The sequence below is a fragment of the Sorghum bicolor genome, chromosome 1 (genome assembly GCF_000003195.3).
Source record: "Sorghum bicolor cultivar BTx623 chromosome 1, Sorghum_bicolor_NCBIv3, whole genome shotgun sequence".
NCBI lineage: Eukaryota > Viridiplantae > Streptophyta > Magnoliopsida > Poales > Poaceae > Sorghum > Sorghum bicolor.
In genome coordinates, this window is record NC_012870.2 from 8,027,863 (window position 1) to 8,052,295 (window position 24,433).

General features: G+C 42.6%; 4 protein-coding genes across 9 annotated transcripts; 3 read left to right on the forward strand and 1 right to left on the reverse strand.

Moving 5' to 3' along the window:
* Positions 441-3,942, forward strand: LOC8059959. Its single transcript, XM_002463898.2, has 5 exons — positions 441-1,050; positions 1,151-1,278; positions 1,379-1,491; positions 2,652-2,837; positions 3,634-3,942. The coding sequence occupies exons 1-5, from the start codon at positions 707-709 to the stop codon at positions 3,661-3,663; spliced, it is 801 nt and encodes a 266-aa protein (XP_002463943.1). The 5' UTR covers positions 441-706; the 3' UTR covers positions 3,664-3,942.
* LOC8059960 (probable zinc metalloprotease EGY3, chloroplastic) lies at positions 6,386-8,872 on the forward strand. Its single transcript, XM_002463899.2, has 4 exons — positions 6,386-7,155; positions 7,263-7,685; positions 7,812-8,050; positions 8,149-8,872. Exons 1-4 carry the CDS (start codon positions 6,571-6,573, stop codon positions 8,657-8,659), a joined length of 1,758 nt encoding a protein of 585 aa, XP_002463944.1. The 5' UTR covers positions 6,386-6,570; the 3' UTR covers positions 8,660-8,872.
* On the forward strand, positions 15,680-19,703 carry LOC8059961 (transcription factor bHLH49). 6 transcript variants are annotated; one of them, XM_002463900.2, is made up of 11 exons: positions 15,689-16,202; positions 16,294-16,361; positions 17,506-17,720; positions 17,806-17,897; positions 18,007-18,198; positions 18,284-18,349; positions 18,428-18,496; positions 18,590-18,661; positions 18,743-18,913; positions 19,000-19,084; positions 19,209-19,703. In XM_002463900.2, exons 3-11 carry the CDS (start codon positions 17,543-17,545, stop codon positions 19,229-19,231), a joined length of 948 nt encoding a protein of 315 aa, XP_002463945.1. In that variant the 5' UTR covers positions 15,689-16,202; positions 16,294-16,361; positions 17,506-17,542; the 3' UTR covers positions 19,232-19,703. The 6 variants fall into 6 exon arrangements, with proteins under 6 accessions (XP_021316912.1, XP_002463945.1, XP_021316916.1 ...); XM_021461237.1 differs by having other exon boundaries at positions 15,680-16,202; positions 18,284-18,496; XM_021461241.1 differs by lacking the exons at positions 15,689-16,202; positions 16,294-16,361 and adding an exon at positions 16,402-16,663 and having other exon boundaries at positions 18,284-18,496.
* LOC110435569 (ER membrane protein complex subunit 8/9 homolog) lies at positions 20,063-24,342 on the reverse strand. Its single transcript, XM_021461229.1, has 4 exons — positions 23,590-24,342; positions 23,441-23,500; positions 21,000-21,166; positions 20,063-20,365 (listed from the first exon to the last, which is right to left on the reverse strand). Exons 1-4 carry the CDS (start codon positions 24,325-24,327, stop codon positions 20,335-20,337), a joined length of 996 nt encoding a protein of 331 aa, XP_021316904.1. The 5' UTR covers positions 24,328-24,342; the 3' UTR covers positions 20,063-20,334.

The following is a 24,433-nucleotide window of genomic DNA, read 5'->3' on the forward strand; positions in this document are numbered from 1 at the left end:
TCCCTCCGTCCCAAATTATAAGTCATTCCAAAAATCTTGAAGAGTCAAAGTTTTTCAAGTTTGACCAAATTTATATAGCATAATAATAATATTTTTGGTACCAACCAAGTATCATTAGATTCTTTGTTAGTTATATTTTCATAGTGTACCTATTTTATGACATAAATCTTTATATTTCTCTCTATATTTTTGGTCAAACTTGAAAATGCTTTGACTCTCCAAGATTCTTGGAATGACTTATAATTTGGAACGGAGGGAGTATATCTTATATTTTTTTTCTCGGATCTCAGAACCAGATAAAAATCATTCGAATATTGATATCTATCTTGTATACATATACAGAAATCTAATTCTGAGTATTTGAATTCAGATACGGTGCGATATTAAATACTCAGACTATCCGTATTGTGTTTTCAACGCTTTCCAGACGGACGGCGAGGGGGCACACGGCTCCGCTCCCCTCCCATCCCCATTCCTCGCTCACTTTGGTGCCACCGTCGTCTGCGGATCAAACGATTGCCCGGGCACGCCGCCTCGTCCACACCATCGTGCTTCGTTCTGACTTCCGGCCTCCTCGCCTCCCCCCTCCTCCCAATTTTAAGACCATCGCAAAGCAAAATTTAGACCACCCAAACCCAGGTGCAAATCCCACCCTCCCTCCCTGGCTCCCTCCCTCACCACCGGCGCCACCTCCTCACCTGCGAGGATGCTGCTCGTCAGCCAGGCCGCGAACGGCTCCCTCTCCGCGCGGCGGCTGCCGTCGAAGCCGCCGGGGCCCTCCACCACCAACCCCTACCCGCTCTTCGCCAACCCTCGCCTCGTGCGCCGCCGCCTCGCGCTCTCCGGCACTGGCGCCGACCAAGCCCCGCGCCGCCCCGCGTCGACCCCGGCCGCCGCAGGCGAGGGTCCCTCCGGCTCCTCCCCCGCGGCAGCCGCCACCGAGGACCCGGTCCTCGTCCGCGTCGCCGACGACGGCGTGCCGCTCGAGGGCGTCATCCAGATTGAGAAGCCTGGGGACGCGGGCGTCGAGTCCAAGCTCGTCTCCTACGCGTACGTACCTTATCCTGCCACACGCCACGCGCCCTTCCCATTCCCGTGGCCTCATTGCTTCGACCCGGTTCGCTGATTCCTGCCCCGCGTTCGTTCGCAGGAAGCTGGGTCTTCTCGCCGGCGGGGACGTGTTCTGCTTGCTGCTGTTCTCTGCGATTGGGAGGTTCAGCCACGGCCTGCCCGTCCTCGACGCGGAGACGTTCAAGACGGCCGATCCCTTCATTGCTGGTTAGGGAAAAATCCGAAATGGGGCCTTCTCGTGGTTGGTGTTCATCTGGCGCGCGAATGGATGGTTATGGGTTTGCTCAGGGATTTGGGTCTTCTGCAGGGTGGCTGCTGAGCGCCTACCTCCTTGGTGGATTTGGTGATGATGCCAAAGGGCGCAATGGCGTTGGAAATGCTGTTATCGCTGCAGCTAAATCATGGGCTGTTGGGATACCGGTAATTCTCAATCCTGTAGTTTCTACCATTTGAAGCATGAGCCATGATGAAATGCTATGTTAATGCTTTTTTTTTAATCCAAGGTCAACAATGTTTTTGTAAGCTGAGGCCTTTCTGAAAATTTTCACCCATCTAACATCATCTGCCTTTTCTTTTCCCCCGCAACACCATCTTCTGTTATCTGTCATTATTGTCTGTTGCTTACATGAGTGCCTTTGCCTTTCAATTGTACATTATATACTTTTTTTTTATCAAACACATCACAAAATACATTTTTCTCTGTGTCTCATATGTTTGTGCAATCATTTGATCTACGTATTTGGCTATTTGGTTCTCTTGTCTGTTTCCACCACATGAATCTCTTGGGGGATAGCCAACTAAAGTTTTCGACATGCTTGAATGCCTTATTGATAAGAAACCTACTTCTCTTGATAAGGTTTTGTAGGCATTAGAGGCCCGTTTGGCATAGCTCTAGCTTCGAGATCGATGTTGAATCTGAAGTTTCTAGACAACATTAAAATGGTTTGAATATTTATATCTAGTCCAAACTATAAATGAAATGAGTCATCTGTCATGTAATTGCAACCAACACGCCTCCAGCTCTAGATCCAAGGTTTTCTGAAGCTACAATTACCCAACTCTAGGAAATTTTTGAATTTCATAGACAGATGTTGCCAAACAAATCTAGATGTTTTTAACTAGTTGAACAAGTGATCCAAACAGACTATTGCCTGTCTCCTAGCTACACTACTATGTGATTTACTCTAGTATTTGGAGCAAAGTGATCTTTCTATGATAATCAGCCAGAAGAGCCAATTCATTACTCAAGCCTAACCAGTGGTTGTTTTATTTGTGTAGTGTCAGACATACAATATTGTTAAATTGCAACTAAAATGCTTCAGCCCTTCAACATAGTGATTTGAGCAGCAAGAGAAACTATGCTGTTCTAGGATATCTTGCATAAAAGTTAAAGTGATTAACTGTAGCAGTTTTTAATTAAAGGCAGGCACCACTGTTTTTCCCATGTGATCTTGTACATTCATCTAAATGTACAACTGCATTTACTTATGTTCTGAACTTTACAACATTTTAATGTCTCATTAACTAGTTTTCTGATGGATAATGTTTAATGTTTACAATGATTCTCTTTGTCATGTTAGTTGGGACTTGCTATCCGAGCAGTGACGTCTGGTCATATTCCACCAACTCCTTTTATCTTGGTAACTATGGGAAGCACAGGGGTCTTGTTAACTGCATGGCGTGCCTTGGTATCCCAACTTCTTTCCAACCAGCAAAAGCAGCAGGATGATGTCTACCGGCGTGGAAGTCCTTTTGAGCTTTTTGAGGTCAGTAGTTTCACAAACTGAAAAAGCTTCACTGAAAATTTTGCCATTGTAATATTTTGAATGTGTTATGAAACATCAAACATGGGCACTGTTGGCACATATATGATATATTTGACCAACGGTATGTAGTTTTAGCTTGAAGAAAGTTTGGGATCTCTTTTGTTATGCTGTAAATCTGTCACTAGATACAATTTCAGACGTAGCAGGCAATCACATATGTATGCGGTTGCACCTTGTTTTTAAGGTTTATGTGCTCTCATTGTTCAAACAATAAAATGACATGGAAAATGCAATTTATTTATTCTTTCATCAATATATAACGCAATTTTTTTTGTGCCAAACTATTAGACTATTAGCTGCTTGCCATTTGGATCATTGGATCCTTTTCCCTTTCCCTCAACCCATCAGAACATTATTATCAAAATTCAAAGCTTCATTATAATCAAAATTCAAAACTTCTTATGAACGGAAAAGCTCATATTTGCAATAGAGTCAGGACTAGAAGATGATTGGCCAGATTGCATTCCTTACAATTTACAAAATGAGTTGGCATTATATGCAAGAGAAACCATTTCTAGATTACGATTCATATGTGATACGAATGGAGAACTCATGTTTGCCACAAGGTAGGAACTTGGAACAGCTCTTAAATTAATAGGACAAAAACTGAACGATGTTGGTTATTGTTTATGACCTAATTAAATGTAATATGTACAGGCTTTGTGTTTCTTTGTTCTTGAGTAAGCAGTTTTTCTCGTTCCTGTGAGCTGCTTCTCATTTCGCTGGTGTCTTGCAGTTACTCACATCACTGGTGCGGAGGTGGTGACGTCTGAAGTCAGAAGCTATAAAAGGGCATTGTTCCTATCTGGTATCCGCATCACCAGGTTCAGCCACCTGTGTGTAAGTACAATTTTGAAGGTGAAGAAGAGCATACTAAAACCGTTTGGAGCATTTGCCGAACCAAAAAATGTTTGGCAATAACATGCCCGCGATGCTGGCTTAGTATCTTATTCGTAAGATGTACTCATATTCCTGATCCACCACTTGTAAAATTGTATCTGTAGCTTAACTCATCCAAATCAATAAAACCGTTTCCTCTTGTCCATCCCTTTGCATTGCTATCGACTCATCATCTGGAAAATAGCGTTTGCTCAAAAAAAATCAACTATAAAATAGCGTGTGTTGCCGTGCCATTACCCCGTCCATCGGCCGTTGTGGACTTGATATAGGCAAATTGAGCCTAAATCAAATGCTTAGGTTCTGCCCACTCTTATGTTCTTTATACGATTTGGGGCTTGTTTTTTTATTTATTTATTTTAGTATTTAATGATATTTTTTAGTGGTAGGCTACATGTCAATCGATAGTAAGGTGTTTATGGTGGTTTTGCCAATCTTGAGACCTATCGATTTGATTCGACTGTAGGTATAAGTGTGTATGTATGTATGTATATGTATATATATACATCTGTGGTTGTATTGTGTTTCCAAAAAAAAAATGGAGCAAAAGGTGGAGAAAGGCGAATTAACACTGGTAGTGTTTAATTGTAAATGTTATTAACAACCACATCAATTATACTGTTGATTATGTACCGTTGTTTGTTTTGAAGTTAAATAGAATTCAATGTAAGACGTCTGATTTGACATGGAAAAAGAGTGTATGAGAGTTCCTTTTTTTTGAAATGAAGAGTGGATTAGAGTTGATTGCATTGCAAGGTGGATAATTAAGAACCACATGTTATGAATAACAATCTTCCATTAACTCTAGCTTCTAAATGAGCTTCCCTCTACATTGATCATCATGAGATGCACAAGGAAATATTATAAAAATTCTCATAATAATCATAAATGTGTATCTTTTAATTTTATAGACTCTAATCGTCACTGCCGGTTATATTATGTTTTTTACATTTTTTTTGAAAGAATCAACAAGGTTTGGAGGAGGTGGGAGGTGTTTGAATAGGCTAAGACCTGAAATTTCTTGTCCAAATGTTACAAAGATTTATCTTGATTCTTAAACTTCTAGAGGTGTTCGGAAGTTCCAAAAAAAAAGTCTCTAGGAATTATGGAGTTCATGAAAACCTAATAAAATTACAGTAAATCTTCAAAAATAAATTGATGAATGATCACACTTCCTTGAGTTGTATGTGTAAAAATCAACATCTAAGGATTGTCACGACAATATCAAAATTTACTAACCCCTTTGTTCTAATTTATAAAATATTTTATTTAGTTCTAAGATACATTATATTTGTTATAGACTTAGATGTACACTGTATCTAGTTTGTTGTTTGGTTCCTAAAATATTAACGCAAATGAAAACAAATTTAGTTTAAATTGTATGCCTTGCCGTAACGTCCGCAGCTCTGATATAGTGATATGTTTTTATTTATAGTAAAGTCTATCACCGGTTTCTAAACTTGTTTTTGGTGTGTCATCCCAGTTCCTAAACTCACAAAACGATCGCTTAGGTACCCAAACTTGTTCAGTTGTGTCATTTTAGTACCTAAACTTAGAAATCTCTTATATAGGTCCTCAAACTTATTCAATTGTGTCATTCCGATCTCTAAACTTGTTTTTAAGTCTTATCTGGATCAAAACAAGGCGAATCTAAAAACTCTATATAGAAAAATAATTCATAACTTTTCCATATGAACTCAAATGAAGAAAAACTTTATATCAAAATTGTAGTCAGCAACACGATTTACAACTTTATAGTTGAAAAGTTTTTAAATTGAAATTTTGGGGTCCCAAATTATTTTTTGAAAGTTTTTAGATCTATAAATTTAAAATTTAAAATTAATTTTTCTGGTACTAAACGATTTTTAATAAAAAACTTTTCAACTGTAAAGTTGTAGATTGCATTGAGGGCTACAACTTTGATATAAAGTTTATCTTCATTCGAGTTGATATGAAAAAGTTGTGAATTATTTTTTGATATAGAATTTTTAGATCGTTTTGTTTTGACCCAAATGAGACTCAAAATTAAGTTTATGGACCAAAATGACACAACTGAACAAATCTGAGGACTTAAATGGGCGATTTCTAAGTTTAGAGACCGAGATGACACAACTGAACAAGTTTAGGGACTGAGATGACACAGACAAACGAGTTTGAGAACCTAAACGGTCAATTTGCGAGTTTAGAAACCGAGATGACACGACAATATAAGTTTAGGAACCGGTGGTGGACTTTACTCCTATTTATATCGTGGATGAACCAAACAACATACAAAAGACCAGAAAATATCAATTTGGAATGAACTATTAATCGGAGCACACTTTTGCTGCTGCTTCTCCACCGAAGGAGCTGGTGACATGAATTTGAGGAAGCCTTTTGCTCGGGAAAAAAAAAAGAAAAAAAAGAAAGAGGACCCACACAGTAAGCTCCAAGGCAGCGTGCCCAGCTGCCGCCAAGTGTACATCTTCCCCCGGGCAGTTGGATAAGCCGGGGCGGGGGCCTCACCTCCGTCGTCGCCACTCAGCTACTACACGCAGCACAGATCAGCCACCTCCGACCGTCGCATTCTTCACGAGTCCTCCGGCCCAGCGCGCGCCTTCTCAAACTTTCTAGAACCCCCACCTTCCTTCTTCCCTCCGCTCCCACCGCTTCATTCCAATTTCTAAACCTTTTTAAGCTCTCCCATGGGGTCTGTCAAGCTCATAGCTCATAGCAAAACAATACAAGTAGAACAAGCACAGAACTGTCAAGCTCCGCAGGCTGCAGCTCGTCCCCAATGGCGTCTGCTTCTCTTGCGTCTTCTCTCTTGTGCAGCAGCAGTGCTTCTACCAGTAGAAGCGCAGCCATGCCAAGAGTAATCAGGATCCCAATTTTCTCCAAGAACCAGTACAGACCGCCTCTTCGGCCTCTTAGGAGAGTAGTTAGGCGATCATTGCAGCAGGAGCAAGAGCAGAGGGCGTCCCCCGTCTCCGTGGCCTCCGGCGAGCAACAGGAGGAGGCGACGGCGTCGCATCATGTCGGAGGGGTGGACGAGGCCAAGGCGTCGGGTCATGTTGGAGAGGCAGACAAGGGAGGCCAAGGAGAAGGCGACGGTGAGGAGAAGAGGAGCACCGACGAGCAGCAGGAGGTGGACTGGAAGTCAGACGAGGAGTTCAAGAAGTTCATGGGCAATCCCTCCATCGAGGCCGCCATCAAGTTGGAGAAGAAGCGCGCCGACAGGAAGCTCCGCGAGCTGGACCGCGAGCCCGACGCCAACCCCGTCGCCGGCCTGTTCCGGGGCTTGGCAAAGGACCAGCTGGCCCGGGAGAAGCAGAGGCTGGAGCTGGCGGAGCAGACCTTCAAGGCACTCGACCTCAACAAGGTAATTTCCTTCCTGAATTTGCTCTGCTTGATTCTGATTATCAGAAATCAGATGGGAGAAAGATTTGAGCTTGGGCTATTTTTATTTTACTGCCGTGGCGCGTGCAGCTAAAGAGCTGTTTCGGGTACGACACGTTCTTCACGGTGGACGTCCGGAGGTTCGGCGACGGCGGGATCTTCATCGGGAACCTGCGTAAGCCCGTGGAGGAGGTGCGGCCGAAGCTGGAGAAGAAGATCTCCGAGGCGGCCGGAACAGAGGTCACCCTGTGGTTCATGGAGGAGAAGAAGGACGACATCACAAAGCAGGTCTGTATGGTTCAGCCCAAGGCAGAGATCGACCTCCAGCTCGAGATCACCAAGCTGAGCACGCCGTGGGGATACCTCAGCGCCGTGGCGTTGGCGGTCACGACCTTCGGGACGATCGCGCTCATGAGCGGCTTCTTCCTCAAGCCCGGCGCAACGTTCGACGACTACGTCTCTGACGTGCTTCCTCTGTTCGGCGGCTTCCTCACCATACTCGGCGTCTCTGAGGTACGGCGGGCGGCGGCACAACAATCTCCGGCCTACCGTGCACGCACAGCTGAGCTGACAAGTGGATATTTTCGAGGCATTTGTTTGAGGTGCTCTGCTGATGATGATCATGTCATGTGATGGCAGATCGCGACGAGGCTGACGGCGGCGAAGTACGGTGTGAAGCTGAGCCCGTCGTTCCTCGTGCCGTCCAACTGGACGGGGTGCCTCGGCGTGATGAACAACTACGAGTCGTTGCTGCCCAACAAGAAGGCCCTGTTCGACATACCGGTCGCGCGCGCGGCCAGCGCGTACATCACGTCAGTGGTGCTGGCCGTCTCGGCGTTCATCGCCGACGGCAGCTTCAACGGCGGCGAGAACGCCCTGTGAGTCCACCATCATCCACCCACCGTGTCTTCTGCCCAACAAGAGAGATCTGACTGACACTGACACTGGGTTGCAATTAACTGCAATGGCGTTTCAGGTTCGTGCGGCCGGAGTTCTTCTACAACAACCCGCTGCTGTCGTTCGTGCAGCTGGTGATCGGCCCCTACGCCGACGAGCTCGGGAACGTGCTCCCGAACGCGGTGGAGGGCGTGGGCGTGCCCGTGGACCCGCTGGCGTTCGCGGGGCTCCTGGGCATCGTGGTGACGTCGCTGAACCTGCTCCCGATCGGGCGGCTGGAGGGCGGGCGGATCGCGCAGGCGCTGTTCGGGCGCGGCACGGCGGCGCTGCTGTCGTTCGGCACCTCCGTCCTGCTGGGCGCGGGCGCCATCAGCGGCAGCGTGCTGTGCCTGGCGTGGGGCCTCTTCGCCACCTTCATCCGCGGCGGGGAGGAGATCCCGGCGCAGGACGAGATCACGCCGCTCGGCAACGACCGCTTCGCGTGGGGGTTCGTGCTCGCCCTGGTCTGCCTCCTCACGCTCTTCCCCAACGGCGGCGGCACCTACTCTGCCTCCTTCCTCGGCGACCCGTTCTTCAGAGGCGGCATCTGAATTCATCTCCTTCCGTGCAGTCTGCAGTGTGCGTGTATTTATAAATTTATTAGTACGCGCTCCACTAGGCTAATAGCCACTCTACTAACCACTCACCACTCCGCAGTTTCCACGGTTAAAATCTTTCTTGCGAGGTAGGAGTAGATCTCTTCACGTATTGTGTAATAAGGAGCATTATATAAATAAATAGTTAGCTGGTTTGGCACATCTCAATCTTCAAGAAGACAGCCAAATATATATAAAAAAACCATTAACATTTATCATTAGATTAGTTTGATAAAAGAATCTAATCTTACAGGAGTGTTTAGTTATTTGCCGATAATTTTTTATGTGGCCAAATCTATTAGAACTTTTTTTTTTATAAATGTGACTCCGTAGGCAGCTATAGCGCAAATCTTAAAGCACAGTCAAATGTATATAAATCTGACAGATTTAGTAAAAAAAGTTTGTTAACAGATAAATAGCTCTAAATTTATTTAGAGATACAAATATTGATACTATATTTTATATGTAATTAGATCCAAAAAAAATTAAGTAGGCCGATACTGAGTAGACAAAGTGTCACGAGAGGATCCTAGACTTTCCGTACATAGGAATTTCATTGTGGTTTTCTTTGTTAGAGCTTTGTTTGGCTGCATTTGTACTGACCTTGTTGGAGGCTGTTTTTTTTGTTTTGGTAAAAATTCTAGAATGTCAAGTACTTTTAGCAAACTGTTGGAGTTGCTCTTAGTTCACTTTAACACATGTAGATTTTGGTGAATAGGAGTGCAACAAAGCTTTATAAACAAGACAGTTAAATAGGTATAAGGACGTTCACAATGGCTGTTCTTTAGAGCATCTCCAAGGGCTTTGCAAATCAACTTTGCATTGCCCAATTTGCAAAAAAGAGTAGAAAACACCTCTCCAATGGCTTTGCAAATGAGGTTTGCAATTTGGTAAGGTTTGCAAATAGAGGTGGAAACTTTGCATATATGCAAACCTCCTCAAGGCTTTGCATTTGGGATTCGCAAGGAATTCGGTCCGCCACGTAGGCCGCTCGGTCCCCTCGCGCGAAATATTTTGGGCGGCATCGCGGTTGCCCGACTCGGCGCGCCAAAGGACTCCCGCACGATTTATCTCCCCCCCCCCCCCGCGATCTCCCTCCGCCGCCGCCACGCGACTTCTTCATCGCGCGGCTTCTTCATCGCTCGGCTTCTTCATCGCGCGACAGCTCCCTTCGCCGCCGCCACACAACATCTTCATCGCGATCTGGCACTGCGCGCGAAATTTTTTGGCCGGATGGCGCGTGGGAAAAAATTTCGGGAAAGGACTTGATGAGAATGCAAAACGGTTGGAGATCCCCCCCTTTGGGAACTTTGCAAACTCATTTGCAACTTTGCAAATCCCCTGAAATGCAAAGCTGAGAATGGAAAGCCCTTGGAGATGCTTACACTATGAGCCTGATTCTATGGAGAAGTTCTCTTTACACCGTTAGCCTGATTCTATGAAAACTATCAACTCCTCTAAACTTTAGAATCAAGGTAAGGTCTTGTTTAGTTCACTTCAAAATTCAAAAACTTTTCAAGATTTTCCGTCACATCCAATCTTGCGGCACATGCATGGAGCATTAAATATAGATAAAAAATAACTAATTGCATAGTTTGCTTGTAATTTGCGAGACAAATCTTTTGAGCCTAGTTAGTCCATATTTGAACAATAATTGTCAAATACAACGAAAGCGCTACAATATCAAAATCTAAAACCTTTTTGATCTAAACCAAGCCTAAACTAAACAAGCATGAATAAAATCAGAAAGCTAAATAAAATCATAATTAGACTTTTAAACAGGGTAAGAATAAAAAGTGCCCCATAATATTTTAGGTTTTCCTAGGGACATACGGAGTATTTTGGTTCTTTTAGTTGTGTCTCCTGTGTGGTTTAAAGGTCATCAATGGACCCGACGAAATAAAATAGCAAAGGCCTACTTCTACGAACTGGGCCGGCCTTTTATTTATATTTAAGCCTCAAATACCCAGCCTTTCCACTTCGCTCCGGTGTTACTGTTGGATGCCGCTGGGTGCTGACACAGGTCAGCTGAAGGCTGAAGCACAGTACGTAGTAGATCTTTATAGTCTAGCAGCTAATTTTATGTTTTTTAAAACTAGCTATGTAAAATTTGCATAATTCGATTAGTAAATGAAATACGACTATTTTGACGGTCCGTATTTTGACACATTGTTTATGTTGCCGACCGTCATATATAAGGTAGGCCTGAGCAAATTGTGCTCGGCCCAAGCCCGTTAGATTTGGCCGCCCACGAGTCTTAGTGGACCAGGGCTAGACAGAGATCTCGCTATCTAGAAAAAAAATTCAGCCTAAGTTTGACCCAAAATATTTATTTTAATTGCTTTATACTATAAAATACATGCAGCTCGTCCAAGCCTTGGCCTGGGCCCAAATGTTAGGCTTGACTTATTTAGTGGGACGGTTATATGCGGAATTTTTCAACCCAAAACGGTTGGTCTTTTTTTTTGTCTCGACCCACAAAATATAAAGCATAGTGTTCAAAAATGCATATTAGTCTTCGATGCATATCTTTAACATTACTACCTTTGGTCAAAAAGAGTATTTGCATATTTAATTTTGCATAGTTTTCACTCGATGCATATCTTTGACTGCTAAATTACCCGACCAGATGATTGCCACACTATAATCTAGTGCAAGATCGATCTCCGGCCAGCACTCTTATGTCTCTCATTTCTCATTGCAGGGGCAAAGCAGGTCTCCATCAACATCATGGGCATGCGGCATGCATGCATATATTGCATTGAGCTTGAGCCACACCGGCCGCGCACTTTCCATTCCTGCGATGCGAGATCTCACTTGATTATCGCGCGCCGGGACGATTTCCATCGATGATCGATCGATCGGCCTTGATGAAGAGGCGGCGATGATGATGACGCCCCCCCTGTACGCGTGCCGCGTGCGGGTGCCGTATCATACACTTCACCGTACCGTATGGTTAATAAACCCCCCTAATTAATCGTGTGAGTGGTTAATCAGCAGTGTGGTCAATCACTAATGTCTCACCCCGTCCACTGCAAAGAGGGACAATCAGTTTTCTCTCAAGATATGGCCAATGATCGAGTTTTCTTCTACTCCTATTTGATATTTGGAAGGCCCTGTTTTTCAGCAGCTTGTTGTATGTATGGAAGATTATGCTTCTCGAAGCTAAAACGGCTCAACACATTAGAAAAATTGGCTTCCGAGAAGCAAATGTTCTGCCAAACAACCATTGTTAGTGCCGGATTCTAGCAATCTAATGAAAAGAACTTATGTCGATTCTCCGATCCTGTCATTTTTAGTGCCTGATTTTGTTTCCCCTATCTGGAGGCATTGTTGTGGTGAAACACTTCTATGTTGTGTCTTGTTGCTGATGCCATCGTATTGAGGGTTTGAGTTTTTTTTTTTATGTTTTTTGTTGTTGTGTTTTTGTGCACTGTTGTGACGTCCTCTGAACAGTCTTACCTTTTCTATTGTTTTTTGAGTTTAGACTGAAAATTAATATAATTCTGATAAAAATCTTGCCAGATTTACGTTATTGCTTTTGTAAGTTGCTCCCCTTTTGTTACGAAAAGAGATAATTTTACATGTTTTTTTTACCAAATCCTTCTATATTATATTAAGTATAGCTGATATCATTTCAATGTGTTTTAATTCTTTAAAAATGAGAGGTTTGGTGCTTTTGAATTTACTATATTAATTCCACCACCTACTCGCAGTATGCTTAATGGGGGGTTTCATGGTGTTTTATAGACATTAAATATATTGACTGTATTTACGAAGAGAGACGATAAAAATTTTATGAGAGCATATAAAATTTCATGGGAGTGAAACTCTTGTGCACCGTTTGCAAAATATAAGTGTCTTGGAATCTGCAATATAAAACCAACATTGAGACTAGCCTAATGATTCAACATTTGATTGTCATGTATATTTAGCTATTCAGCTTTAACTTTTATGTTTTTATCGTAATGAAAACTTAAAAAGAGAGTTCGAATTTCTCATGAAAACTAGCTACAAAATATTTGACCTTAGGCGCATTTTTCCTAAAGACATCTATTTCAATTTCCAATTCACCTTCATGTTTACCTGTGAAGCAACTAATCCATGAAGCAAACAAAAAGGAAGACGGGATAGCTCAAAAGCCTGTAAGAGTAGAAGCAGCACCAATTGCAAGTGTCCTATCCCAATTTTTTTTTATGAAAAATAAGAGAACATATAGTCTATCCCAAATAGATAGACCAACAGATCAGTCTTACTCAAGGATGACATTGCTAACCAGGCGGTCACACGCGATCCCGTTTTTTCTAGCTTTGATTCTTGCTAGTGCCCAGGCTTTGAATTGTCAAAAGTAGTTGCAATCCTCTCAAAGTAAAAGTACTTCTATTTGCACTGTTGAATCAGTTTCATCTTAAATGACTTGTTGGACCTACGAGCCTGTTTTTTACATGAAAAGCCATAACTGATTTGTTAGGTCAGTCTCAATGCATGTTTTATGGGAGTGTTATGCACATTAAATATGGTGCCACATAAGCAAAATTGCTGACTTGGCAGGGTCATTAAATGAAGGAGTTTCATCAGATGAGAGATGAGTTTTATCCCCATGAAACTCTTATGGCTCGGTTACCTAGTTTATAGTCTTGGTAACTGTGCCATAAAACTATGCATTGAGACTGGCCTTATGAGAGAAAAATATTTTTTGCTGACAGAAAAAATATGTTCTTATCATCTCAACACATTTGGGGTGAAGCCCTCGTATTGTTAAATGCGCTTTAGACATATTTTCAGATTAGAGGAAATAATGCTTACTTGGATCCTAAGCTTAAGTATCTCTCTTAAATTTAGGATTACATAATATTAAGCTTAAGTATCTCTCTTAAGGTCTAACAAAAAACAATTGTCAAGATCTTAGGAATCCAGCCCTCTTCTCCAGTCTTCATGAATGCAGCATTTTTCTCTTTCCTGTAAGAACAGGGATACAGGCCTCTGCCGAACGAAAAGAGCAACAGATTGTACATGTTCCTAATACAAAAGTCTCGTAGCCTCATAGGTATTTTTAATTGCCTAGTACATGTACCCCGTATATAGGAGCACAGAAAACCCTCGTAGGAGTAGACTGTTGGAACAAGAGAATGATTTTAAAAGATCAACCTGTGAACTCTGCCTAGCACAAGCATGATGTCACTAAGCCTAGTACACTGGCACACTTGGTCCGCGTGAACTAGACCATGACTACTTTGCCCAGGCCCTATTCTTTTGCTCGTCCACTGGGACAGTCACACGTTTGACCTAATCTATTCGGTATCACTCCATTTTCTCGCTTAATTAGATTTCATGCAAACCCTATCAAATGGAAACAGGCATTTGGAACCATCTGTAAACTAAAAAGCAAGCATTTCCAAAAAAGAAAAGAAAAGAAAAAAAGATGTCTAATTGAGAAGAAGGTCAGGCCGTCAGGGCAAAGCTTGCATCACTCTATGGTCCTCTGCAAGAACAGAGGAACAGGCCAACAGTACCAGCTAATTCTTCTAATATTAAAAACAGGCAATTTGGACTGAAGTATTGTATTAAGTATATAATACCTGCTTTGATTAGTGTAAAGCAAGCATGTAAACAACTAAGCACACCGACACATAATACAAGTCTCAGATTCTCTCATTGGGATGATGCAGAAGCTGCGGCCTTGTTTAGTTGCCAAAAATTTTCAAGATTCCCCGTCACATCGAATCTTGCGGCACATGCATGAAACATTAAATATAGAAGAAAACAAAAACTAATTATGCAGTTTACCTGTAAATCACGAGACGAATCTTTTGATCATAGTTAGTCTATGATTGGATAATATTTGTCACAAACAAACGAAAGTGCTACAGTGGCGAAATCCAAAATTTTTCCCAAACTAAACAAGGCCTGCATCTGCATGAGGGTAATGTCCATACTCCACCTCATTTCTCTCCCCAATCTGACCAGCGGAGCAAAATAATTTTTTTTTGACATGGAGAGTGATCAAACTTTTTAAGCCGTGTCTGTGTGTGATTTGATTGATGCTGAAGTCATTCCATCAGCATGTACCACTAAGTTTTTTTTTTGTTGTACTATAAAGAAAGAGGCAAAGAGAGAAAGATCTTGTGGAGATGGAGACACCTAAGCAAGCAAGCAGCAGGATGCCTTACAGTGCATGCTTTGACCATATCCCTCAAATCCAGCTAGTGTCCTGCATTTTCAGACTGTAGAGGACAAGAAGGTGAAAAGATTACAAGATTCCTTATGTTCTTGCTCACCTTCTCCCTCTCTTTCTCTCTTTTTCCTTGGGTGAGAGAGGCTGTAGGTAAGCTGGCATGGCATGGATGAGAAAAAAAGACAAGTGTACAAATAGATGGCAGCATGTCAGTTAGAAAGAGAGAGATGGCTCATTCAAAGCTTGGTGTGGAAGAGAAGCACCCCCTACCCTTATAAACAAAGCCATCATAATTTACTCTTTGTAAAGTAGTAGCAGTACTACTAGCAACAGTGCTGCTGTGCTACACCTACAAATTCAAGCATATCATAAAGCTTAAAATAAACTCCATAAACCATTCAATGATCTGACTCACATTTGTGGGATTTTTTTCCTCAAATGCTGTTTACAGTCGCCTAGCCTTGCTACCTGGGTCTTGTTTAGTTCCGAAAAGATTTCGAATTTCGGTACTGTAGCATTTTCGTTTGTTTGTGACAAATATTATTCAATTATAGACTAACTAGGATCAAAAGATTTATCTCGCGATTTCCAGCTAAACTATGTAATTAGTTTTTGCTTTCGTCTATATTTAATGCTTTATGCATGTGCCGCAAGATTCGATGTGACGGGGAATCTTAAAAACTTTTTGCTTTTTGGGTGAACTAAACAAGGCCCTGATGAGAAATCATTTTCTTTCGGTTCAAACTTGCTGCTATGTATCCATTGGATAAAGAATAAAATAACAAGCTGTAAACAATATACAAATATTGAATAGTACCAGTGTACAGGCAAACTGGGGCCCACAAGACATTGAGGGTATGCAAGGCTGGGCAGGTGAGAATTATACAATATTTTTTTACTCCCTACTTTATTTTTCTCCTTACTACAGCTAATCTTTGTGTACTAAAGTAAAGCAAGCAGTAAATTACTCTTAATAGTACACTAGTCTGCTGTTAACTTTGATTAGGTGTTGTTAGCTTACGCTAAGGTTTTGGAAATACTAGAGAGAGGAGAGAGAGAGAGAAGGGAAGGGATAGAGAGAGAAAGGGAGCAGTTGCAGTGGTTAACAACCCTCTGCCAGAGCGCAAGAAGGAATCATTTCACCTCAGTGGCAGGTAACAAACCACTTAGCAGCAGGCTCTTGCTTCCGTCTTGCCCTTTTGCTTCCGCCTCCTGCCCTTAAAATCTTTCACCACCACCTCCCGTCGCGGTCAAATTTGCGATCCATACTTGGGGCGGAGGGCCAAGAAACCGAGCTCTCCCTCCGATGTCCACCAACGCCAGGTAATTCTGCAAAAAAGGAAAGAAAAAAAAAAGATCATCTAGCAGCTATTGAGTTCTTGGATTACTTCAAGGTGCTCGTCTCCGTTTGCAGGTGAAATTGGTGGCCGGCCTCTTTGAAGTTGAAGGGTTCATGTGGTTCCGCGGTGGGGTAATTTTCAGGTAGTTATTATTATCTTGGCACCCGTTCCTTTCAAGATCTTTACACCACCTCATTACACGATGGAGTAGTCAAAGGTCGTTGCTTTCATCCCCCCTGCTCTCGGAAAGCTTCAGCACTGCCCTAGTTATTTCTTGCAGATCCTACTCCTGCCATCTATGCATTCACATAGCCTCACGCTCTCACCAGTTCAGCTTTGCCTTCTTGCCCCCTTCCTTCTGTGAGCTTTGGTGATGCGAAAGTATTTCTCCAAGCTTTCATTTCACATTTTCTGTTCTTTCCAAGATTATGAAGAAATTATAAGGTGATCGAGAGCCCTCTTTGGAGGCAGCCTCATGTTTTCCGTGCGCTCCTGAAGATGCTCGTCCTGTGATTTTACTCATCCAAGTAGGCCCCTTAGTTTAAATTCCCGGCAGCATTACTAGAGCTCTTTTACCTTCTTATTAGGGGCAGCTGCCTAAGTGCCTAGCCATATCCTAAAGGAGACCACACTTCTGGTTAGTTCCAAACTTGTTTGCGTGTTCTTCATCTGGTGAAACATGACCTTTTCTTTCAAGCTCCATGGTACTAGTGTGGTACATGCCTGGTTCTTGAAGATTTGGTAGGCTTTTCCTGTTCCCAATTAGCTTTGGCGTTTTTAGTCTTTTAGGAAGAGCCGGCTCTCCTCCCATCTCATTCACTTTGCCCCAAAAGACTCAGTTAGCGAGTGCTGTTTGCTTAATGATGGGGTTATTTCTCCTGTGTCTCCTCCTTTATGCCCTGGGTTTAAAGTTTCGCTTTCTGGACTTTGTGCTTCTTTAGACTGTTGCAGATTTGGTTTGTTCCCAAAGGCTGTGGATGAAGCATGTCTTCTCCAGCTGTAATGCAGTTCCAGCAGGCCTTTGCCTGGACGGTGGATGGTTCTTTTGCCCGTCTTTTTATCTGTAGTTTGAGATAGCGTGGTTATTCTTGAAGGGACTAGTTGCTTTTCAACTTTGTTAGGGTTACCAGTTGAGGTGGTACTGTTTTCCCTCAACCTCAAACAAACAAACCAGTTGATCAATATTTACTCTTTTGTACCAGACACTATTTGAATTTATGTGTCCTTTGGGGGCAATGTGGTGGTCGTTTCATTCCAAATGTTTACCTTCTGTTTATCTTGAATAGGTGATTGAGGAACGCTGGTGTTTCTGGACAATTGGAGATGTACTCAGGCCAGCAATCTGATCAAGGTCCTAGTGCAAATAGTGGCAGAGAATTCCCCAAGGCAAATTGGAATTCTTTCACAATGCATCAAAAGATGGCTTATAGTGGACAGTATGGGTTTGGATCTTACGGCATCGGCTTAGAAGATAGACCGGGATTGTATCAATCTTCATCTGGTTAGTTTTTTTTATCATGTTTCCAGGTAGATCTTTCTGAAGGCGACAATTCTGCAGTTAATAGAAACAATACTTATTCCCACAGGTACATTGAGTCAGGACATCCAAATGAGCGATGAGCATAGTGGAGGTGTGAAGAAGAGGAAAGGAATGGAGGACCGTGTCACATTGTTGCATGTAAAGATTTCTCGTTGAGCTCACTACCTCATCTAATCTAGATGGGTGAAATTATATGTTGATGGTTTCTTATGGTAATGACTGACTGGCCTGTAATGGTCGGCTACAGAATGCAGGTGATCAACAAACAGAAGGTTCATCTCAGCCAGAAAGGAACTCAATGGAAGAGGGGAACAGAAAGATTTCGCCCAAAATGCAAAGCAAAGAAGATTCTTCTGATGGTGATGGTACTAAAGAGGACTATGTTCATGTCCGGGCAAAGCGAGGCCAAGCCACTAACAGCCACAGCCTTGCAGAAAGAGTAAATTTCGCTCTTGTAGCAAGTAACTATCAATTCAGTTTGTTTTATTATCTTTACTCACATTTGAAGTCAATGAACTCTGCAGCTGAGGAGAAAGAAGATAAGTGAGAGAATGAAGCTTCTTCAAGATCTTGTTCCTGGATGCAATAAGGTAACCTCTCCTTTGTTTGGTGCGAGCAACTTCTCAAAGACTACTGTAGTCCACACATTACAAATTTGTTTCGAACAGATCACTGGCAAGGCAGTCATGCTCGATGAGATTATCAACTATGTGCAGTCATTGCAACGACAAGTCGAGGTAGTGTTAGTGCATCTGTAGTAGAATTGTTTGAAATGTGTGGCATCTTGTTAGTATATAATCCAGTATTCTAATACACTTTCGAACTTGCAGTTCTTGTCAATGAAACTTGCAACTGTTAACCCCGAGCTTGGCTTTGACATTGAGCAGATCATATCCAAACAGGTAAATCCACCCACTCGATCGTTATATCCCTCTAGGTGTTATTTTAGATATGCTTTGATCAATGTAATTTCTTGTTTGCAGATGATGCTTTCACAAGACAGACATCTTGCTTTCTATGGAGTCGATCCAGGATCAAGCAGCCTCACTGCTCCATTCAACCAAGGAATCATGCAGCCAGAAATGATGTGCAACATTTCCAATCCTGTTGATGTTTTGCACGGAACTATTCACGACTTGTCAACAATGAACCAGGTATTTCCAGTTTATTTCATGACATATGGGTTCACATATATTCTCTGATTGAAGAGGTGATGGGCTTCTGTGAACCTTGAATCCAGATACCTTCTATGTGGGAAGGAGTTCAGAATATGCCTCAGATGAACTTCAACCCTGTGGCAGCTGATAGCGGCACCAACAACTCTGGTATCTATATGATCCTCTTTATTCTCTTCTGAAAAATAGAAATATTCCTAGTATATTTCCTCAAAAAACAAATGTTCCTAGTAATCCATCCATCTTACAGAAATGTTCCTTCTGTGCTCTTCAGGCTCCATGAAGATCGAACAGTGAGCTGCTGTCTGTTAGCTCAGAAATTGTTCTTGAATCACTGAATTGTCGTAAAGCGCTTGCTGGATGAAGTTTTTTTGTATAGCTGGAGGCCTAACCATTCATGCCGGTTTCCTTCTGTTGCTCCCATAATGTACGGCACATTGTTTATGGTATGGCATATGAAGGATCATGTACAGCTGGAGCTGAAAAACTGATTCCACTGTAAATTTCTGTTATGCTTTGGCCTGTGGAAATTGGGATGGAAACCTAGTATCATCCATGAAATCCAAGGACAGAAGCTTGTTGGGACTTGGGACCAGGTGCTGAATACTGATGGGCCTAAACGTACTAAATGAGTACTAATAGAATGGAATCGTAGGTACAAAAAATGCAGAGTTTGAAGCCAGTGGCTCTGTCAGAAATTCCATGGAACACGCAATGTAATGCACCAGGTTTCATCATGCAAAAGGAAGGAAACTCATTATTGTTAATATTTTTTTTACGTGTGGTCATAATTTTAGTAGAAATAGTAGGTGATTGCTATATTTATGTTATCATCAAAACAGTAAAACTGTTAGACGAAATCAATTAGTGCTAGCAGCCGCTGGCACTGGGCTGCAACCCGATCCTTTTCTTTTCCTTTGTTTTTCTGAAGATTTATCTGCAAACCTTAGCACCGGCTAGTTAGGTGGCAGACGACGGTGCTGTAAGTTTAGAAACATTGCATGGGTATCTACAGAATCAATTTTTCTCCCACTCCATGAATTTAAGATAGACTTATATTTAAATTTTGGAAAGTTACGAAATGCCAAATCACTTGTCAAATAACTTAGTCCACCAATTGCTTCAAAATGAAAGGATCCAAACAGCCTCTTAAATTTATATGTGATGAAGTTTCCTTTGACAAGTCGTAATAATATGCCGCAGGGATAAATCTACTCAAATGTCATCTCAACGTCAATTTTAGCATTTCGAACTGTAACTGTTACAAAATCACTTGTTTACTGAAATACATGCTTATAAATCATTGCGACTGAGCAAAGTCCAGAGTACAGCAGGACGAGCTTCACCACCTCATTTCTAGCAAAGTTCCAATACAGTATAGAGAGATCAATCGTGAAAATTCAGTCAAGCAGGCCTGGGTTCAACCAATCCCTGCAAAACATATTTTTTATTATAGGATAGGAAACGTCAGAAAAACTTCACGCACACAAAAAAGAAACTGCGTGAAAGTCAGGTATGTTATGGTCCACTTATTTACGTGTTAATGTCCCGTTTTTTGTCTTTTGCATGTGACAACACAACTGAAGTAATGATGTTATAATGCTCGTCTCATTTCCCTACTAATTTTCTCCAAATTTCTTATGGTAACCTCACTCTTTGATGCCAATCTGTCGCACATATGGAAAGATTGGCTCATGTATTGAAAGTAAAAGTGCAAATGATGGTTAAAAGCTAGATTCACATGCAATTTGTAGTCTCATGCCCATGATACAACTTCTCAGCCTATGCTGCTTGACCACAAATGCTGCTTAAGGATATGTGCACAATACATCCCCCCTCCTGTGGCTAGAAATGACTATAAACTGCTTGGCCAAAAGTGCTGACCATCAAATGGTTCAAAACCATTGCACATGACAGCAAATGGAATTTATTCAGTTTTAAATGTAATACAACCCCCCTCCCCCTCCTCCCCAAAGATTCTCCTAGATGTTATCCAATATTTTCTCTCTTTTTTCATTTTTTTGGGCAAAATCTCCATGTGCTGTTAAGGAAACATTTTACTTACTTGCTAATATCATCAAGGTGGTCGTCAAAATCAACAATTTTCTCCCATTTCTTTGTTGTAACATGATCAGCTAGGACAACATTGGTAGAAGGTTCTTTCAGAACAAGCTGACTGCTTCCATCTGATCCAGCCTGACGCCAACTTTTTGATGAATCCCTGGTGTATAACTGCATATGCCATTAACTATGTCATGAACCATGCAAGATCAAAACAAGCTAGCTAATATTATTTCTACAAGAACATTCGATCAATGTGAACAGGCTTTGTAAGTAACTAAGTATGGACCTCTCTAGCTATTTTCATAAGTAATTTAGGGCCGAGTCATGCGGCTTATCATGTAAGAATACTCGATGATATTCTATCACGTTGAGTCTTGAATGACCTTTTTTAGTACTGGCTAACTATGAAACACTAACAAACTTCAGGCCAGAAATCATTATCAAGGTAGAGTACAAACATTTATACAGAACATTCATAGTGTCATCGATGAAATATGCAGAACTTCAAAAAGAAGAAGAAGAAAAGGGTCTTGCTATTTTCACATGGCAATGCTAAAAACTAGAATTGATAGCTACAATCTTTGATATACTTTGCTGCTAACTCAGGCATATCAGGATAAACACTTGGTGCTTCATATGAATATCACCTTCCAGAATAATTCATCAAGTCAAGATACAAAATTAGTGCATTTGCGTATTTTGTTCAAATACAGCTCAAAATCAAAGCTTAACAAATTAGAGTGACCATATAAAGCTGAATCCAGGACACTTCTTGATCTTACAGTGCATATATATTGCTTAAGAATTGCTTCTTAAGTCATGTCATACAACAATTACGTGACAATGAAAATCTTTAAGGATATGCAATGAAAATAATTTTAGTTTATCTTCAAGAAGTTTCTTGCCTTTTAAAGCCTGGTTCTAGCTTCATGCCTTCATCCAATATTACATAGGTATGTAAGATCTCATAGCATAATAGCCAAAACATATTCGCTTTAACTATTGATTATGCACTAGACAATATAGCATCTTTCATGTTATTAAAGGGAATATATTGCATCTTGGAAGTTAATTGTGTAAGTTATGTGGATGTACAACCATTCTTTGCCCTCGATTTTCTTCTATGTTGCTTGTTGACATGCTAGCAGTGGGGTGACATGGTGAAAATGAAGCAAGTGGCCACTGTGTGGTGAATTCATTGCGAAATGGAACAAACGATGAACTGGTGGATAGGTGAAATTCCCATATCACTGTTAAATTGTTAATATAAATACCTACCATAGAACACCATGATATACGCGGTTACGCACCATAAATCACTGCCAGTAGGCATATACAAGACAGATTCTAGGCTCAATAACAGATTACTTAGAGACCTAAAGCAACAATCTATTGTATTACACTCCAATATTCCCAGCAATAAAAAATCTGTCTGCATGTACAGTCTACAATTTTACATGGCTCACCAAAATGCCTGTTGAGACATGTAAACACTACAAGGCAGTCGGCCGTTTATGCCTACACAGCCAATTAGTTTGATTAAATGGCTGTTTAGCCCAACTAATGAGCCATGCAGCCCACTTTTCATCTAAACAACGGGTGACCAACTTTTACTTTTTAAAGTTCAATGCATTTTTACAGCCATCTGTTCAATGTCATGTGGTTTAAGTATAAATGTTCACTAAACACAATAGTCCTTTGTTTTATATGAACAAGAACATTTATATCTCTTATTTCAAAATGATGATCTTTTCAAACTTGCCTAAATCAAGCTTACTACAAGCAAGTCTCCATGGAAGGTTTTCAAACTTTTTGGACCCTCCCGAGTCTGAACCACACAACCTTGATGCGATACCAGTTCAAAGGAAAAATGTTCAGCTATCACATAATGAACCTGTTGCTGACCATAAAATTAGGTACGTCTACTTTGAAACCTGAGACCCTTGCAATTCTTGTGCATTATAAGCAAAGGACCAGTAAGGCAGTAAAAACCCTGCTAACTAGACTAAAAAATTGTTAATCTCTTGTATCAATACAATATCATGTGGTTTCACTACAACAATACCGCAACCAACTCTAATATAGTTTCAGTTAAAATAAATGAAAAAAAAAACAGATATCAAAATGATAATCGTCCCAGCTTTGCTCAAATCAACACTACTCTATGCAAGTCTGTATTATTTTGGAGAGCTTCCCAAGTTTTAACAACAGCCGTGAAGTTGGTTTCAATGGAAAATGGAACAGATCTGTGGCCCATCCGTCTAAAATAAAATAACAAATTATAGTTTCGCTACCCCTTGCAAACTCACTGTAAATTCTAACATCTCGATAAACATAGAACACTATTAATACGAGGGTACTGTGTCTGCCTTAGCACTGCTGGTCGCTTGGTGCCAATTAGAAAGTCTTGAAGGTATATTTGAGAAAGATTTGGAAACGTGCCTGAGCCACCGGGTCACGAGACTTCCCCTTGACGGCCTCCTCCAGCTTCTTGTTATCGACCTAATCAATCAATAAAAGAAAGATGAGATCTGCATCCCCCTCCTAAGCCGCGCAGATCGGATCAAAAGAACGGATGAAACGTAGCTCACCAACAACACGGCGGAGCGGGGGAAGTATCTGAAGATATGGTCCCCGACGCGCTTGGCAACTGGCGGGAGGTCGGTGTCGTCGCAGCGCGGGTTGGCGTGGTAGTATCCGACGACGGCGAGGCCTTCGCCCTGGGTTGCGAAGTGGTCCTCGACGAGGGTGAGCGCGAGCTCGAGCGTGGGGAGCAGCGGCAGGTGGTGCGGGTGGTGAGACAGCGGCACGGCGTCGATGACCGAGACGACGGCCGGTGAGGACGAAGGCTCGACGAGGCGGCCGACGAGGAGGCCGTTGACGGCGGTCGCTGGGTGCTTCAGTGCGTGCAGCGCCAGCTTGACGTACGCCGCCTGCGCCAGCTCGTACCGGCAATCCGCGCCCATCTCCGCCGTCGCTCCGCTGATTCCGATCCGAGGATGATTTTTGGCGGGCTGCGGGCGGACGGCCGGAGCGAGCTCCGAGCGGCCGGGTCGCCGAGCGGCGCGTGGATCTGGGGAAGCCGCCGGCGGCCGGCGCGGCGCGTCGCGTACTCGCGTCGAATCGGCGGGCGCCGGACGGGGTCTGGGCCTCTGGGTATGGCGACTGGGACTGGCGAGGGCGAGCGTCTGGTCGCGCGTCGGAGGAGCTGGACTGCTGGAGCGGGCGAGTGGTGCCCTGCTGGCCTGGGCTAGGACGCCGGGCGTCTGTTGAGCCGTTGGAAACGACCGCGGCCCAGTCTCAGGCGCCAGGCCCATCACGGCCCCCATCGTGTCGAACTGAAAGAGGTGAAGAGATGCTACTCTGTGCGCGGCATCACCTGGGCCAGGCCCATGGAGGACGGGCGCGTTTAATGTGAATGTTCTTGCTGGGTGA